The sequence below is a fragment of the Myxine glutinosa genome, chromosome 3 (genome assembly GCF_964187855.1).
Source record: "Myxine glutinosa chromosome 3, kmMyxGlut1.1, whole genome shotgun sequence".
In the NCBI taxonomy this organism is placed as follows: Eukaryota; Metazoa; Chordata; class Myxini; order Myxiniformes; family Myxinidae; genus Myxine; species Myxine glutinosa.
The window spans coordinates 66163858-66183842 of record NC_136263.1 but is presented as its reverse complement, the minus strand read 5'-3'; the positions used below and the strand labels follow the sequence as shown (position 1 = coordinate 66183842).

Sequence of the window (19985 nt, the reverse complement as noted above, 5' to 3'; positions counted from 1 at the left end):
CCACCTGGGTCTCCTACTATAGAACCCACTTTCATCGAGTTGGTGACGGATGGTGCGAGTTTAAACTGTCATACCTTGTGTCTGAAGGTCAGCTTGAATATGTTTGGCAGTTGATCGAGGTGCTTTCTCCACCATTCAAACAATCCTTCGCTGCAATCTTCGATCAAGCTTTCTCTTGTGACGTCCAGGGAGGTTGGCTACAGTGCCATAGGCCTTAAATTTCCTGATAACATTGCGTATGGTGGACACAGGAACATCAAGGTCTCTGGAGATGGGACTTGTGGCCTTGATTGTCCATGCTGGGCTACAATCTTGTGTCTGACCTCCTTAGACAATTCTCTGGTTTTCTTTCTTTTCTCCATGCTCATCGCGGTACACACAGTGACACAAAACTGCAGAATGACTCCTTTTCTCAATTCAAACTGGATAAATGAGTGATTTTTATATTGCAGGCACCTGCAACTCACCACAGGTGAGTTCAATTCCAAAGTAAAGGAGAATCACCTGCTTGAAATCTAATTATTTCTATCAACTTTTAAAAGGTGCCAATAATATTGTTACATTTGTAGGGGGTAGGCAATGCAATACCTTAGTCCAGGTAGAATTGTATAGGTGGTTTGCTCCGACTGTCGTGAAGAAGAAGAACCCCCATGTACCATAAGTAGGGATCCGTTTAGACCGGATGTCGTGTGAGAGTGTATCTTTGTCCCTATGACGAGGAGTGGGGTTATGTTAATTAGTTAGGGTTCAAGAGTAATTAATCCCATGTATGTAACCGCCTCTGTACTTTTCCCCTTGTTCCTTATGACACACACCACACCCGCCATGCACTCCACACCTAAACAACAACAACAACATGCATTTTAAGGCCATTTTCCCTGCTAGAGCGGGGGTTAGCCTTGCGGTCCCCATGACAATCTTCTCCATTTTGCCCTATTTTCTGCATCTCTCCTTGTTAACCCCCTTGCCCGCATTTCTTCTTCCACCATCTTTAGCCAAGTCTTTCTCGGTCTTCCCCGTCCTCTACTTCCTTCTACATCAATTTCCATCACTCTTCTCAACCAGTCACTTTCATCCTTCCTCAACACATGACCAAACCATCTCAGCCTGTTCCTCTTCACAGCATCAATCACAGGCAATATTCCCATCATCTTTCGCAATTCATCATTTGTCTTCCTCTCTCTCAACGATACTCCGCACATCCATCGAACCATTCGCATTTCCACCCTTTCCAGCCTTCGTTGCTGCTCTATGTTCATTACCCATGTCTCGCTCCCATAAATCATAACACTTCTCACACATGCAGCATACACCTTTCCCTTCAGCTTCAGCGACACTCTCCTCCTCATCAGCACGCCACTCAGTTCCCGAAACTTCTTCCATGCACATCTCACTCGAGCAACCGTTGCCGAGTCTGACCCACCTTCTCCATTCAGCATGTCTCCGAGGTAGCAAAATGTTTTCACACCTTCCAGCTTCACGCCGTCTCCAAGATCCAACTCAACATTTCCTCCATCTGCAGCTCCCTCTGTGCACACCTTACATTTGAATGTAGCTGCCACACTGGTAAATGACCCTCTCAGACCACTACATTTTTGATGAACCCACTCAGCGCACATTGTACATTGAATGGAGTTCACTCCGACACCCTTCCTGCACACAGCACACGGCCACTTCCCAGTTCTTTCCACCTCACCACATGCTTTACCACTTGCCATCACCTTCGTCTTTCCGATATTCACCTTTAGACCTTTTGTCTCCATACATTCCTTCCACTTGTTCATCTTTTCCTTCAGTCCATCCATACTTTCCGCAATCAACACCAGATCATCTGCATACAACAACTCACACGGTAAACCCTCCTTTACGTTCTGAGCCAGCACCTCCATCACAGCTACAAATAGTAGTGGACTTAATACCGACCCCTGATGCACTCCCACCTTCACCTCAAACTCACCACTGTTCCCGTCCTTCGTCCTTACAGCTGTGCGCGCTCTTTTGTACATTGCCATCACTACTCTGATCAACCATTCCTCCACTCCTAACTTCCTCAATGCCCATGTCAATACTTTGCGTGGAACCCTATCGAATGCTTTCTCCAGATCAACAAACCCAAAAAACAACTTCTTCCTCTTCTGCATGTACTTCTCCTGCAACTGCCTCACAATGAAAAGCGCATCTGTCGTTCCTCTTCCTGGCATAAATCCAAACTGCATTTCGTCGATCTTCACTTTCTTCCTTATCCTCCTCTCCAACACCCTTTCCAATACCTTCATTCCATGCTCCAATAACTTTATCGCTCGGTACGAGCCACACTCCAGAGGGTCACCTTTCCCCTTGTATAGAGGGACGAGGGTACTCAGTTCCCAATCCACTGGAATGCGGCCTTCTTTCACCACCAGATTACAGATCTCTGTCATTCTCTTCACACCCCAACTTCCTGCTGCCTTCAACATATCTCCCACAACTCCCGTCGGCCCTCCCGCTTTTCCACTCTTCATTGCTGTTATCGCTTCCTCAACTTCCTTCTCAGTTATCTTCTCTGCCGGTCCTAAAACTGGGTTACTCTCTATGTTGCCATCCCATTCATTCTCTGTATTCAACAGCATTTCCATATATCTTTTCCATCTTCCTTTAATTCCATCTGGGTCGACAACGATTTGTCCCACTTCATCCTTCAAGCAACTCACCCCCATCACGTCACACCTCTCTTTCGCTATGTGCTTTGCAATCCTGAATACTGCTTTCTGACCCTCTTCTGAATCCAAGCGTTCTCCGAACATTTTCTTACATGCCTCCTGCGCCTTTGCTACCTCTTTCTTTGCAGCCTTCCTGGCTGCCTTATAACTTTCATGCTCTGCTGTTTCTGCTCCCGTACCCTTCGCCTTCTGCCACTCCTTGAACTTCTTCCTCTTCTCGTCAATCCTCTTTCCAACTTCATCATCCCACCACCATGTTTCCGAGTGCCTCAGTGGTCCTTTTGTCCATCCACATACCTCACCAACGGCTCCCAACAGACTAGCTTTCATTGACATCCAACCACTTTCAAGCTCAACCACATGATCCTCTACCCTACTCAGCCTCTCTTTTAATGCCTCCCTTACTGTCACCTCTTTCAACCTCCACACCTTCATTCTTGGTTGGTACTTCACCCGCCGAGCTCTCCTCGCACCTTTCATTTTTATGTCGCAGACAACCAAGTGGTGCTGTGAAACAGCCTCCTCCCCCGGGATCACCTTTGTGTCCCGGAGGTGCCCCCTATCTCGCCTACGCACCATCAGGTAGTCAACGGTTGTCGTCGACCCACCTGACGTGTATGTAACAAGCTTATTATCCTCTTTCTGGAACTGAGTATTACAAATCAACAAATCAGCTCCATCAGCAAACTCCAAAATCCTTTCACCTTCTCCATTTCTCACACCATATCCGTAACCCCCATGAACTCCCTCAAAACCATCCATACTCCTTCCCACATGTCCATTCAGGTCTCCTCCCACCACAACAACCTCTTCATCTTTCACGTTTTCCATCAGCTTCTCTATCGCACACCAGAACTTGTCCTTCTCTTCATTGCTTCGACCAACCTGCGGAGCATATCCCGAGATGACGTTCACCAAGAGCTTTCCAATCATCATTTTCACCATCATCAACCTATCACTCACTCTAGTCACACTCACCACACTGTCTACAAACTCCTCAGAAAACAGGACACCAACACCATTCACGCCCTCCCTCCGGGCACCCTTGCCACACAAACTTGTATTTCTGTCCCTGCCTACCCTTCACCATTCTCACACCACTTCCCTTCCATCTCGTCTCTTGCACACAACATACAGTGGGGAGAACAAGTATTTGATACACTGCCGATTTTGCAGGTTGTCCCACTTACAAAGCACGTAAAGGTCTGTAATTTTTATCATAGGTACACTTCAACTGTGAAAGACGGAATCTAAAACAAAAATCCTGAAAATCACATTGTATGATTTTTAAGTAATTAATTTGCATTTTATTGCATGAAATAAGTATTTGATCACCTACCAACCAGTAAGAATTCCGGCTCTCACAGACCTGTTAGTTTTTTCTTTAAGAAGCCCTCCCATTCTCCACTCATTACCTGTATTAACTGCACCTGTTTGAACTCGTTATCTGCATAAAAGACGTCTCCAGACCGTCTCCGACCACAAAGACCGCAAAGACCGACCGCAAAGCCGTCTCCAGACCTGTCCACACTCAATCAATCAGACTCCAACCTCTCCACAATGGGCAAGACCAGAGAGCTGTCTAAGGACATCAGGGACAAATTTGTAGACTTGCACAAGGCTGGGATGGGCTACAGGACAATAGGCAAGCAGCTTGGTGAGAAGGCAACAACTGTTGGCGCAATTATTAGAAAATGGAAGAAGTTCAAGATGACAGTCAATCTCCCTCGGTCTGGGGCTCCATGCAAGATCTCACCTCGTGGAGCCTCAATGATCATGAGAAAGGTGAGGGATCAGCCCAGAACTACACGGCAGGACCTGGTCAATGACCTGAAGAGAGCTGGGACCACAGTATCAAAGAAAACCATAAGTAACACACTACGCCGTCATGGATTAAAATCCTGCAGCGCACGCAAGGTCCCTCTGCTCAAGCCAGCGCATGTCCAGGCCCGTCTGAAGTTTGCCAATGACCATCTGGATGATCCAGAGGAGGAATGGGAGAAGGTCATGTGGTCTGATGAGACCAAAATAGAGCTTTTTGGTTTAAACTCCACTCGCCGTGTTTGGAGGAAGAAGAAGGATGAGTACAACCCCAAGAACACCATCCCAACCGTGAAGCATGGAGGTGGAAACATCATTCTTTGGGGATGCTTTTCTGCAAAGGGGACAGGACGACTGCACCGTATTGAGGGGAGGATGGATGGGGCCATGTATCGCGAGATCTTGGCCAACAATCTCCTTCCCTCAATAAGAGCATTGAAGATGGGGCGTGGCTGGGTCTTCCAGCATGACAACGACCCGAAACACACAGCCAGGGCAACTAAGGAGTGGCTCCGTAAGAAGCATCTCAAGGTCCTGGAGTGGCCTAGCCAGTCTCCAGACCTGAACCCAATAGAAAATCTTTGGAGGGAGCTGAAAGTCTGTGTTGCGCAGCGACAGCCCCGAAACCTGAAGGATCTGGTGAAGATCTGTATGGAGGAGTGGGCCAAAATCCCTGCTGCAGTGTGTGCAAACCTGGTTAAGAACTACAGGAAACGTCTGATCTCTGTAATTGCAAACAAAGGTTTCTGTACCAAATATTAAGTTCTGTTTTTCTGATGTATCAAATACTTATTTCATGCAATAAAATGCAAATGAATTACTTAAAAATCATACAATGTGATTTTCAGGATTTTTGTTTTAGATTCCGTCTTTCACAGTTGAAGTGTACCTATGATAAAAATTACAGACCTCTACGTGCTTTGTAAGTGGGAAAACCTGCAAAATCGGCAGTGTATCAAATACTTGTTCTCCCCACTGTATGTCCACTCTTCTTCTGACCAATACTTCCACCACTTCTCCTGATCTCCCTGTCATTGTCCCTACATTCCATGTCCCAAACCTCAGAAACCGATCTCCACTTCGGGCTGCACCCTGCCAATATGTAGTTGTAATTGTCATGGTTCTCTTTTTGAGGCAATGTTTTTTTATGGCCGGATGCCCTTCCTGACGCCAACCCTCTTAGTCGTCTCTTACGACACGCAGGGATACGGTGTACCTATTCTGACCAGGGTACACACTGGGAAACGTTTAAAACATGGAAATTCTGGGGGGGGGGGGGGGGGAGGCGTCGTCAGCATCACGGCTGGAGTTTAAACATATTCCAACAATATCCAAACAGAACCATGAAAACCATGAAAAACAATCTGGGAAAAGTCTCCAAGCGAGAACGTGGATTTGAGAAGGAAGGAGCAGAGGCAGGAGAGAAACGAGATACAGGGGGCGGGGCACAAGCCGAGACGAGGAGGAGAGCGAACAAACGTGTCCGGGAGGAGAGAAAGAATCAATATAGAATTCTTTGTCTAGGGAAGTGAGGTGAGGGGGAGAAAATAAAATAAAAGAAACAAGCAATGCAGCGGAGGAAATAACCCAAACCGACAAAACACTGATGGGGGAGGGAAGCCCCAAGTTACCAGGCCGCGCACGAGGTACGACTCAGAAAACGATTAACTACACACAAGTTTGTACGAATTACAAACCAATACCAACCAGAAACACACAATAACACGTACACAGCAAAATAACCAGTGGAAATTTGACAAAGACAAGAATGGGAAAACACTTAAACTTCGATGCCGTGGAGAGCTCTAAGTACGCTTCACTCGCCCGAGGAACCGGAAATCCGGTTTTCTATCCTAAAACCACACATAAAATAAACATTAAAGAAAAGTCACCGGAACAAGACATTGAACAATACCACTGGCACCACCACCTGCCACATCGCAACATCAAGCAGGCAGGTCAGTGAGGCCATGCCCTGAAGAGCAGCGATTGGTCTAGTATGGTCGAGCGATGAGAGGGACTCACTGATTGGAGCACACACGGGGATCGTCGGGTGACAAAAGAGCTCTGAAAACCAAAAGACTGTAGTCCCGACATTTTGTCCTCTCTTGGGTCCTGGCTTTGGTAGCGAGCAGACGTGGACATTTTGGCTCTTGCGTGGGGATTTCATCACGAGCAGTGGCATTCATTATCGCTCTGACACCTGGACATTCATCGCGAGCAGACGCATCTTCCTCTTGACCCTGGCTTTGATTGCGTGCGGTCACAGTTCGTGTTCTTGGTCCCGAGATTGAACACCAGCGGTCGACATTCTTGCAGCTCGCTTGGTTCAGACAATCATCGTTGGCGGTCAAAATCGTGCTTTCTCGGGTCCTGGTGTTCTGGGATGGGAAAAAGGCAGACAAACTCTCTCCTTCTTGGTGTTTGCTCGTGGCGGTTGTGCTGGTGCCGTGTGCGGACTGAGCGGAACGATGGGGCTCGGTGCGGCCGAGCAGGAAGGAGTGCGGACCTGTTTGTTTCGCCATTGACGGCCGCCAGGGTGCGGGGACCGCTAGAGGAGCCCACGGAGTGTAGGCAAACGCACCATACACACAATAATTATTTTACTTTCATTTATTTTCCCCTTGTGTGTATTTGAGTCCGTATGGAGGATCCTCAACTTAGGAATATTTACTGTGCATTCTTTGTTCCCTGGCATTATTTTTATTAAACCTGTTTATTTGTACATTTTAATTCCGTGTCAGGTTCGAGTTGATTATCCAGGTTTGAAGACATCCAGTGGAGTCCGTGAAGGTAAGAGCTTCGTTACTCTTCACTGCCCTCATCCCCAGTGTGTATCAACTCCGCAATAGTTGAATGGAACGCCTCGGAGTGTAAAGCTTGATCGGCTAATCCGTCCTCAGTGTTGTTCACCCCCGGGAACGCGACAATATTGTCCGGGCTATTTTAGTATTTCTGTGTGGAATAAGCTAAGATTTAGTAATTTTTCATATGTGGATACCAATAAATACATATGTGGATACCAAAAGTTTTTAAATTTAAACAATTTTCTGGAAGAAATGATGCATTATTTGAAAAAGGTGCAAGGGTGCCAATATTTTTGGCCATGACAGTATTTTTAAAGCAATATTATCATCTGGGCCTCATATCACTCCACAGATTACCTGCATGTGGTTTAATTTTTAGCAACTAGAGACACTTACTTGCAAAGAGCGCTGGGAATGTGCAGCGAGGTACGGAAGCCTTTGTCGGTTTCTTCCAATGATAGACACTCACTCGGCTCATCTGCAGGAAAATCTGAAACGTCTCATATAAATAAGTTATATATTGAAGTTATGAGGCACAACTAATGACAACTATCATTTGAAATATGAGCTGCACAACTGGAAACATTCACAAAAAAAACAAAAAAAACATACAAAAAAAAAACATTTATGTGTCTGCACAATACAAGTTGTGTGAAGTGCATGTGTTAGGGTTAAGCCATTTAAACACCATTTGAGAAAGGATTGTTTATGTATATGTATATTGTTGCAGCTGTCGGGTCGTCCAGGTTGTCTGGTATGATTCCGAGTGGGCCACTTCAACAGTGGCCATAATGAAAATCCGTTCCAGATTACGGGCTTTTCCCCTCCATTACCGTGCAGATGGGACCGTCAAATCGGCTGATGCGTTGCGCTAATTTGTGCTGCATGCCTCCTATATAATTAGTCGTCGAGCGAGCCGATGAGGTGCATGGTACAGTGTGGGTACACATAAATTAATTGCCGTTGCCAGTTAATCCTCAACTGGCTTTACCTAATCGCAAGAACGATCACAAAGGTTAAAATCCATCCCGAGACCAGGTATGTTTAATTACAAAACAATGGTGCACAGGACCAGGAAATACAAGAAGCAATACATGGTATAAAACAAATTGACACCACTTGGACTTTCAGGAAAGAAGTCGGAATTTGAAAAAGGTGGATTTACGGTGTTTTATATATACAGTGCATTCAGAAAGTATTCAGACCCCTTCACTTTTTTCACATTTTGTTATGTTGCAGCCTTATGCTGAAATCGATTAAATTCATTTTTTCCCTCATCAATCTATACTCAATACCCCATAATGACAAAGACAAAACAGGCTTTTAGAAAGTTTTGCAAATTTATTAAAAAGAAAAAACTGAAATATCACATCGACATAAGTATTCATACCCTTTGCTATGACACTTGAAATTTAGCGGAGGTGCCTCCCATTTCTCTTGATCATATTTGAGATGTTTATACACCTTGATTGGAGTCCACCTGTGGTAAATTCAATTGATTGGACATGATTTGGAAAGGCACACACCTGTCTATATAAGGTCTCACAGCTGACAATGCATATATCAGAGCAAAAATCAAGCCATGAGGTCAAAGGAACTGCCTGCAGAGCTCAGAGACAGGATTGTGTCGAGGCTCAGATCTGTGGAAGCCTACAAAAAATTCTGCTGCATTGAAGGTTCCCAAGAGCACAGTGGCCTCCATAATTCTTAAATGGAAGAAGTTTGGAACAACCAGGACTCTTCCAAGAGCTGGCCGCCTGGCAAAACTGAGCAAATCGGGGGAGCTGGGCCTTGGTAAGAGAGGTGACCAAGAACCCGATGGTCACTCTGGCTGAGCTCCAGAGATCCTGTGCGGAGATGGGAGAAACTTCCAGAAGGACAACCATCACTGCAACACTCCACCGATCTGGGCTTTATGGCAGAGTGGCCAGACGGAAGCCAAACAGTACAATCTTGGTTTCATCAGACCACAGAATCTTGTCTCTCATTCGACCTCACATTCGACAGTGATTTCCTTCGACCTCACATGAAAGCCCACAGAATCTTGTTTCTCACAGTCTGAGAGTCCTTTAGGTGCTTTTTTGCAAACTCCAAGCGGGCTTTCATGTGTCTTTCACAGAGGAGAGGTGATGATGTTGTTGTGATGAGTGTTGCAGTGATGGTTGTCCTTCTGGAAGTTTCTCCCATCTCCACACAGGATCTCTGTAGCTCAGCCAGAGTGACCATCGGGTTCTTGGTCACCTCTTACCAAGGCCCTTCTCCCCCGATTGCTCAGTTTTGCCGGGCGGCCAGCTCTAGGAAGAGTCCTAGTTGTTCCAAACTTCTTCCATTTAAGAATTATGGAGGTCACTGTGCTTTTGGGAACTTTCAATGCAGCAGAATTTTTTTTGTTGGCTTCCCCAGATCTGTGCCTCGACACAATCCTGTCTTTGAGCTCTGCAGGCAGTTCCTTCAACCTCATGGGTTGGTTTTTGCTCTGATATGCCTCGTCGACTGTGAGACCTTGTATAGACAGGTGTGTGCCTTTCCAAATCATGTCTAATCAATTGAATTTACCACAGGTGGATTCCAATCAAGGTGTAGAAACATCTCAAAGATCAAGAGAAATGGGAGGCACCTGAGCAAATTTTCAAGTGTCATAGCAAAGGGTCTGAATACTTATGTAAATGTGATATATCAGTTTGTATTTTTTTTAAAAATAAATTTGCAAAACTTTCTAAAATCCTGTTTTCTCTTTGTCATTATGGGGTATTGAGTGTAGATTGATGAGGGAAAAAATGAATTTAAACGATTTCAGCATAAGGCTGCAACATAACAAAATGTGAAAAAAGTGAAGGGGTCTGAATACTTCCTGAATGCACTGTATATATGGTGTTAGATGGGTGTTCAGCTGTGTCCAGGCGTAGCGCTTTCCATTCAGGCCAAAGAGTTCAATTTTCGTCTCATCATACCACAGAATCTTTTGCCTCATGCTCTCAGTCTTTCACGTGCCATTTTGCGAACTCTAGGCATGCTGTCACGTGCATTTCTCCAAGGAGTGGCTTCCGTCTAGCCACTCTCCCATAAAGCCTACAGTTGTGAAGTGCAGCAGAGACTGTTGTGCTTCCGGCAGGTTCGCCCATCTCAGACAAGGAACTATGTAGTTCTGTCAGAGTGGTCATTGTGTTCTTGGTCACTTCACTGACAAAGGTTCTTCTTGCCCAGTTGCTCAGTTTGGTCGGACGGCCAGCTCAAGCAAGAGACTGGGTAGTTCCATATTTTTTGCATTTCCTAATGATGGAGCTCACTGCGCTCTTGGGACAGTTCTTCGGACTTCATGGTACAGTTTCTGCTCTGACATGCACCGTCAACTGTGGGACCTTATATAGAAAGGTGTGTTTCTTTCTAAATCATATCTAATCAATTGAGTTGGCCACAGGTGGACTCCAATGAAGTTGTTGAGATATCTCAAGGATTATCAAAGGAAATTGGATGCACCTGAGCTCAATTTGGAGTGTCAAAGCACAGGGGTTGAATACTTATCAACTCGAGATATTTCAGCTTTTCATTTTTTATGATTTTTCTAAATTATCTGAATTCAATTTCTAAATTCAATAAAAATTAATTTTTCCTGAATTTAAATTTTCCAAAAAAAACATTTCCACTTTGACATTGTACGGTATTATGTGTAGATCAGCGACAAAATAAATCTCATTTCAACCCATTATAAATTCAGGCTGAAACACAACAAATTGTGAAAAAAGTCGAGGAGTGTGAAATACTTTCTAAAGGCCTACAAGCAGCCATTTTGTCGAAGAGAGCGAGCGGCAAATTTTATTGGTCGAGATGATGCAAAAGTCTGTAATATTTACCTCCGCCACCAAAGGTGGATGGAGGTTATGTTTTCACCTGTCTTTTTGTCTGTCCATTTGACTGTGAACGAAATATCTCAAAAAGTTGTGGACGGATTCGGACAAAATTTGGCAGGGACTAATTTGATATGTGACAAGAACGAAATGATTAGATTTTGGTGAAGATCCGGATTCGGCTAGTAGAATTTTTAAAAGTGTTTCTTCACCATTGGGAGATAGGACCAAAAACGATGCATAGCCGGATATCTCAAAAAGTTGTGGACGGATTTGGACGAAACTTGGTGGACCGGTTGGGAGTCTGACAACGACGATTCGATTCGATTTTGGTGAAGATCCGAATATGGATTCGGATATGAGAATTATTTAATTTTTTAAAGTGATTCTTCACCATTGGGAGATAGGGCCAAAAACGATACATAGCAGGATATCTCATAAAGTTATGGATGGATTTGGACGAAACCTGGTGGACAGGTTGTGTGTGTGACAAGGAAGAATCGATTCAATTTTGGTGAAGATATGGATCCAGATCCAGCTAGTAGAATTTTTTAAGTGATTCTTCATCGTTGAGTGATATGGCCAATATGGATACTGAGGTATGCTCTCCACTGAGTGCCGTTCTAGTTTGTCCATGCACTGATAAACGGAAGGTTTTTGAAAGTGTCAAAAGTGATTTGTGTGTCCATGAAGTAAATAATTTTGAAATAATAAAGATTTTAAAGGTTGTAAGAAAAAAGAAAAAGGAAAAGAAAAAAAAACCACACCTTTTTAGGAAGTTTACCACTGTTGATGCACCTTATTTAACACGTTACACTATTTATTTGTGCCTGTTGTGTGTGTCCTTTATGATGTACCTAAAAACAGTAAGTTTCAAGTTTGAAATGATTTCAATTTTGTTTGACTGCCAGACTTAAAAAAATAAACAAACAAACAAACAAAAATCACACCAGTGTCTGAAGGAAGAGCTTCAATTTGACATTTTTGTTATGAAATGGGCAAAGCCTGGAACATAAAACATGGTAGTTTTTAGACGAACACATGAGGAAGGGTGGACGTTGTCGACTATCTAGTACATTTTTGACACGTATCTGATATTACAATTAATTACATTTCGCTTACTCCAAGACATTTACTAAGGAGCTAACTAAATTATACTAAGCAATGTTACTCCTTTGAGTTAATTTCCACAACGATATTGTCAACTTTACGCCTTCTCGATCCTCCCCCACCTCCCGGATACTGTATTACAAGTCAAATAAGGAGCTACAAAACGCCGAAGCAGTCGCTTCACCGCTGGCTGCTAAATGCCAATTTGGAGGCAACTGCATGCCTAAGTGAGGTCGAGTGATCCTATTCTGAGTAAGGGCTAACCCCGAGTGGGTTATCATGATTTTAACGTAATTTGCACCCCCTAGAGATTCACCAATGTCGTCAAAACAAGAGACGTGCAGGAGGCAGATTGTGAAGCAGGCATGCATAAGCATATTAATTACGGATCTGTTAAAAAAGGGCATGGGCATGAGACACGACCATTGGAGGACGACAGATGCATGGCAATAATTAACAAATGAATAAACCCTTACATAACAATAAAACTACGCCTGCATGGGTTCAGACACATTCGTATGGGAACTCACACACAAACCAGGAGCAGTACCATCAGACCTGTACTGAGCAGAGATCACGGCCCTGAGAAGTGTCCCTGACAGAAGAGCAGACCTCTGGCACCAAAGGATATACAAGGTGAAAGAAGGAGAATGTCGCTTTTCAGTTGCTTAAAATAATCCCCCTCCCAAGTCATCTTGTCTTCCCCCTCCCAAGTCTGTCTTCTACCGACTCCTCTCCGGCTTGCTCCTCCAGCTCTCTCGGGGCTCTGTCCCACAAATATTCCTACAGGTCGCACAAGATCTGCCTGCAACCCTCTTATGGTTAAACTGCTAAAATCAAGACTCTCTGCTCACCTTCACTCCTTCATTCCTCTTTTCTCCCGCCTCTGAAACAAACTACCTCACTCTCTTCAATCCCACTCCTCCCTCCAGGTCTTTAAAACAGCTGTTCACCACCATCTCTTATCTTCCCCCATCCAAAACCTTGATCTTTTCTACCCCCGCTAATTTCACCCCAAATCCACTTTTTTGAAATATCAACTTCTTTCCTGGAAGTCCTTGGTGTCCTTGTGTTTATACTTCTCCCACCTCCCCCCCCCCCCCCTTCCAACGCAGCCTCCCCCCAAGCCCTCTCCCTCCCACACATTCCCGATGTCCCTGCTCTCAAATGTTGTGTTTATGTGCTTCCCCTTCTCTCCCCATCTCTCCCCATCTTGTCTACCGCTCCCCTTTTTATATACTTTGTTTGTCTGTTTGATTTGCTTGTGTGATAAATGTTAGCTCTTTCACGAGCCTCGATTATGTATATAAAAAACATCTTGCCCTTACACGACGTGTGCCACTGCCACTTGGATGGTCCCTTCCGGCTGCTACAGCCCGTATCACAAGTCAATCAAGCAACAGCCATTGCCTCTAGTCAATAGTGGCACTCCTTACCAGCGTCTGACCAATACTACTCCACTTTATAGCAGTGAGAGAGTCCTCCCAGGGGACCTGCTACAGGTGACAATATTTATGGCACCAGCAGTGATGTCATGTCCTCGGGTCCATGTTGACAGCAGAGAGCAGTGTATAAGGGAGTCAACTTTGTATTGTGCGCTGGGCGACCTCATCTTAATTATCCTCTTGGGGACTATCCTACCTTTCCTTGCCTGGCCCTTGGCAGTTCAGACAGATCACACGACACACTTATAATAATAATAATAATAATAATTCATTTATTTTGTATAGCGCTTTTCCAGAAGCCCAAAGGCGCTTTGACAGAGTGGAAAACATAATGCATAACAATACATGAAAACAACAATTGCAAAAAGAAAAGAATCAATAGGGAAATATTTCAATTCTAGCTAAGTATTCAATACCTCACACAACACCTCCCTATGACATACAAAAAAAATATCAATCTTCACCTAAACGTGAACCCCTTGCTACAGGTATAAATGACCAATCCTACACGAGCACACGATCGATGCCAAGACCTTACACTTTACTAACTAGTTTGTAGGCCCCACACACAACAACATGTATATATGGACAGTGCCCTGCCAGAATAAAATCAACAACGGTAATTGTAAACAAACTTTACTTTAACAATCTGCGAGATGAACATAATCAAATTGGGTTTATATATTAGTATCTGGTATCCTGACCTTTGGAACAATAAAGTGCTTTATCCCGTGATGTCATCAAATCAATGATATTCCACAAGACAGCCAAATAAAAGTTTGGCAAATGTGGAGTAGATTTGGTTGCAGATCTTGCGTATTAATTGTTAGAGTTTGGCTTTTCCACTGCTCCCGATCCATGTTTCCAGGCACATTTGATGGCATTCGTGTGAAGAATCTCTGGTGCAGCAGGCCGGATTAACAATGGTACCTGAGGAGCACAGGCCGGGGGGCCTTAGTCTCAGGGAAGTCCTCAAACTTTACCTTTGTTTGTCTTTACTTTTATTCATCATTTATCAGCTAACTGCCATGCTGGAAGTACATTATAGCAACTCTAAGCTAGCGATATTTCCTGCAAATACCTTCGCGTTGTTTCGGAATTATATGAAGTACTAATACTAAATTAAATTCTGCATATCTGCCAATAACTAGAGCTACGCACATCTTCAGGTAGTGTTGTAGCTCTGTGCAGGGGAGGCGGAGGGGGGAGGGGCATGTACTTCTGCTAATCAATAAATTTGGCTTTTATTTGAAATTAGGATTGGTTTTGGCCAATACCAGGGGTGAGGGAGACCCTTTTCAGATTCAGTGCCCAGGGTCCTATGCTGTCATAAACCAGCCCTGCTCTGGTGATCAGGGAAGAATCTGCAGCCCATTCCATGTCTAACAGGCAGAGGCGATTGTGGATGGATGGATGTCATGTGACACCATCTTCCTGTCATAAGTGTTCCATACTGTTGTTGTGTTGCTCCAGTCAGTTCTGGTTGAATAGACCATGAGCGGCATGGAGATAGCCAATCAATCTCACAGGAGCGACGCAGAGATCCCTCACATCCAAGATGTTGTGCTCTTGCCTATGTGAAGCCAGGACCACCAGTCTTCCATGATACGTTTTATTTTGTGTGGAGCGGCCTGGCAGTGGTTGCAGGTGTCGTCAGTGGTGTCATCGAGTCGATGTTTGTAGTGTAACAGTTGTGGGTGGTGTCCACAGCGAAGGGGTGAAAGGTGAACATGATCAGACCTGGGGAGTAGTTTCTCTGTGTCATTCATGGGTGGGAGGTTGGGCCCAAGATACTGTTTGGGCCCAGGTTGTTTATTTCATACACAATTATATTGTTCCATACTTATATTGACTACAATACATATACATTTACATTTATCTATATATTTAAAAGAAAGTTTTTGTTTGTTTGTTTGTCTGCACACGCTAATCTCCTGAGCGGTGAAAGAAAGGAGAAAACCTCTAAAACAAAAAATGTCGGGACGGGCCCCGGGAAGGTTATAGGCTAGGTGGCGAGGCCGGTTGAGGCCACCTCGGCCGGGCCCGGCCCATTTCGCAATTAAAAGCTGAGCTGAATTATAGTGGTCAATCTTCTACGGCTGTGAGTAAAAGCTGAATTATAGTAGCAAATTCATTCAAAAAGAACTAAAAATGTCGGGACGGGCCCCGGGAAGGTTATAGGCTAGGTGGTGAGGCCGGTTGAGGCCACCTCGGCCAGGCCCAGCCCATTTCACAATTAAAAGCTGAGCTGAATTATAGTGGTCGATATTCTACGGTCGTGAGTAAAAGCTGAATTACAATAGCAAATTCATTCAAAAAGAACTAAAAATGTCGGGACGGGCCCCGGGAAGGTTATAGGCGAGGTGGCGAGGCCGGTCAGGGCCACCTCGGCTGGGCCCGGCCCATTTCGCAATTAAAAGCTGAGCTGAATTTTCGTAGTCGATCTTCTACGGCCGTGAGTAAAAGCTGAATTACAATAGCAAATTCATTCAAAAAGAACTAAAAATGTCGGGACGGGCCCCGGGAAGGTTATAGGCTAGGTGGCGCGGCCGGTCGGGGCCACCTCGGCCGGGCCCGGCCCATTTCGCAATTAAAAGCTGAGCTGAATTATAGTGGTCATCTTCTACGGCCGTGAGTAAAAGCTGAATTACAATAGCAAATTCATTCAAAAAGAACTTAAAATGTCGGGACGAGCCCCGGGAAGGTTATAGGCTAGGTGGCGAGGCGGGTCGGGGCCACCTCGGCCAGGCCCCGCCCATTTCGCAATTAAAAGCTGAGCTGAATTATAGTGGTCAATCTTCTACGGCCGCGAGTAAAAGCTGAATTATAGTAGTAAATTCATTCAAAAAGAACCCGGGCAACGCCGGGTGCTTTCGGCTTTTTAATATATATATATATATATATATATATATATATATATATATATATATATATATATATATATATATATATATATATATATATATATATATATATATATATATATGCATATACGAGGTGTGTTCAAAAAGTATCCGACCTTTGTTCATAAAAAATACTCGTATCCAGATACAACAAACTTATACTAATCTCCTTCAAAGTAGTCCCCTTGGGCTGCCACACACTTCTCCCAACGGTTCTGCCACTGTCGGAAGCAGTGCTGGAACGCCTCTTTTGGGATGGCGCGCAGCTGGTCCGTCGCATTCCGCATGATGTCTTCTCTGAACTGAAATCTGGTCCCTTTCAGGGGCATTTTCAGGTTGGAGAAAAGCCAGAAGTCACACGGAGCCATGTCGGGAGAGTAGGGAGCCTGACGAAGCACAGGTGTGTTGTGTTTGGCCAAGAAACTCTATCAAATGTGAAGAATGGGCGGGTGCGTTATCGTGATGGAGCTGCCAATTGCCCGCTGCCCACAGGTCTGGCCGTTTGCGTCGCACAGCGTCACGAAGGCGACGCAGAACCTCTTGGTAATACTCCTTGGTGATGGTTGTGCCGTGTGGTGCGTACTCGTGATGAACCACGCCACTGGAGTCGAAGAAGACGGTCAGCATGACTGACATTGCTGCGGACCTGCCTTGCTTTTTTTGGCCTCGGGGATGTTGGATGCTTCCACTGTGATGACTGCAACTATCTGCCATGGGTCTCACTATCTGCCATGATCTTTCTTGGGAAAACCACATTTCCAAGCTGGCCTCCAAAGCCAGTCGCCGACTGGGCATCCTCCGTCGTGCGAAGTCCTTCCTCGGCACACCTGAGCTCCTCACCACATACAAGGCTTTCATCCGCAGCTCAATGGAATACTGTTCTCCCCTATGGGCTGGTGCTCCTGCCTCACACCTGGCTCGGCTTCACGCTGTTGAATCCAAAGCTTTCAAAATCATTGGAATCTCCCGCGATGAAGCTATCTCTGAGGGCCTTTCACTCACTCACCGCAGGCAGGTAGGTAGTCTTTCTGTCTTCTACCGACTCCTCTCCGGCCTTGCTCCCCCAGCTCTCTCTGTGCTCTGTCCCTCAAATATTCCTACAGGTCGCACAAGATCTGCCAGCAACCCTCTGATGGTTAAACTGCCGAAATCTCGGCTCTCTGCTCACCTTCACTCTTTCATTCCTCTTTTCTCCCGCCTGTGGAACAAACTCCCACACTCCCTTCAATCCCTCTCCTCCCTCCAGGTCTTTAAAACAGCTGTTCACCACCATTTCTTGTCTTCCCCCATCCATAACCTTGATCTTTTCTACCCCCACTAATTCACCCCAGATCCACCTTGTTTGAAATTCCAACTTCTTTCCTGGAAATCCTGGCAGTGTCCATATGTTTATACCTCTCCCACCCCCCCCCCCCTTCTCATGCCTCCCCCCCAAAGCCCTCTCCCTCCCACAGATCTCTCGATGTCTCCATGTCTCTCGGTCCCTGCTCTCAAATGTTGCGTTTGTGTCCTTCCCCCTCTCTCCCCATCTTGTCTACCGCTCCCGATGTTATTTGTTTTATGTGTCTGTTTGTCTTTCTGTGTGATTAATGTTCGCTCTTTCACGAGCCTCGATCTTGTATACAAAAAAAAACAAAAAAAAAAAACAACTTGGTTTCTGGGTCGTACCCATAAACCCAGGACTCGTCGCCAGTGATCACTGTGTTGAGGAAGCTGGGATCGCTGTTCACAGTCTCCAGCATGTCCTGTGCGATCTCCAAACGGAGTTGCTTCTGCTCAATCGTTAGCAGCTTTGGTACGAACTTCGCTGAGATTCTCCTGAAGCCCAAATCCTCCTTCATAATGGAATGAACGGATCCAATGCTGACGCCCACCTCGTCTGCAAGTTCTCTGATCGTGATTCCACGATCCTGCATCACCAGGGTCTTCAATTGGTCAATGACTATCTCATTTCGGGATGTTGAGGGCCTACCCGAACGTGCTTCACTCTCCACTGATGTGCGGCCATCTTTGAAGCGGTTGTACCACTCCTTTATCTGTGTGGTGCTCATTGCTTCGTCCCCGAAGGCCTGTTGAATCTTGCGGATCGTTTCCACTTGGGAATCGCCAAGCTTTACACAAAATTTGATGCAGTAGCGTTGTTCAAGTTTTTTCCGTCATTTTGTCAAAAACGAAAATCCGACGGCGCTCACTTACACTTCCTCACTCATCGGCTGTCTGCCGTCGAATGACAGCTTCTGCAGGTGGGAAAAAATTCACGCGTGCGCATTAGGATCGCCTACATATGTGCACCAATCAACGCCTCCCTAGCTTCATTTGTTTACGCACGACAAATTAAGGTCGCATACTTTTTGAACACACCTCGTGTATATGTATATATATATATATGCACCCAATCTCATATATATATATATATATATATATATATATATATATATATATATATATATATATATATATATATATATATATATATATATATATATATATATATATATATATATATATATATTGTTGCGGATATGGGATTTGGCCTCCATCCATATCCACTTGTAAATATTCCCCTATTTCCCCAATACTCCCCAACTATCCCCAATCCCCCATTCCCTAGTCCCATTGTCTGTAAACAACCCCCTGTAGAACCGACCTCCCCCTATTTCCCCCATTAAATGTCGCATCCAGGTCCACCGCATCTCACGTAGACAACTATAGGACATCTTGCTAGTTATTCGTAGTCTATGTCAGTTAAGGACTCGTTTCCATTAATTCTGACACTTCGTTGCACCAGAATGTGATTATATGGCACCTGTTAGGAAGTTTAGGACCTCCCAATACCTCCCCGCATCTCCTCCTCAACAACAACAACCACAACAACAGCGGCGGCGCGGGGAGTGTGCGTCCTCACTCCGGCTCGGTTGGCCGCCATTGAACATGTGCTCGACGGGGTTACCCAGTAGGGGCTGGCTGTCAGCTCCTCGTCAAGGGCGGAGCCCCGGTAACCCCCCCGCACCCAATCGAAGCGGCGGACCGATTCCGTCTGGGGCGGAGCCAACGAGCCGAGGGCGTGGCACTCCCCGCTGCGCATGTGCAGGAAGACGGGGGTGACGTCAGATGCGCCCTGAGCTTGGAGAGAGAGGACGCCACCCCCCCCCCCCCCCCCCCCCCGAAGCGCTGCAATACCTTCCGCCTCTCTGGACCGGACCGGGTCGATTCTGCCCCTGAGCCAAGGTGCACCTTGTGCTATCGCCTGCCTGCCCTTCATTGCCATCCATCCCCGTGTAAGTCAGTCTTGTCCCGTTTATCTGTGGTCTGTCTGGGGATAGATAAGACCGTGTCTAAGTGCCCATCTTGCTGT

At 45.4% G+C, this 19985-nt stretch overlaps 1 protein-coding gene across 1 annotated transcript in view; it reads right to left on the bottom strand.

Moving 5' to 3' along the window:
• The window catches only part of ASCC1 (activating signal cointegrator 1 complex subunit 1), an 82552-nt gene that overhangs the window by 39044 nt on the left and 23523 nt on the right, over nt 1-19985 (bottom strand). The window contains exon 2 of the mRNA XM_068110735.2: nt 7724-7817. Within this exon, the coding sequence (XP_067966836.2) occupies nt 7724-7817 (94 nt within the window). The remainder of the gene's footprint in view (nt 1-7723; nt 7818-19985) is intronic.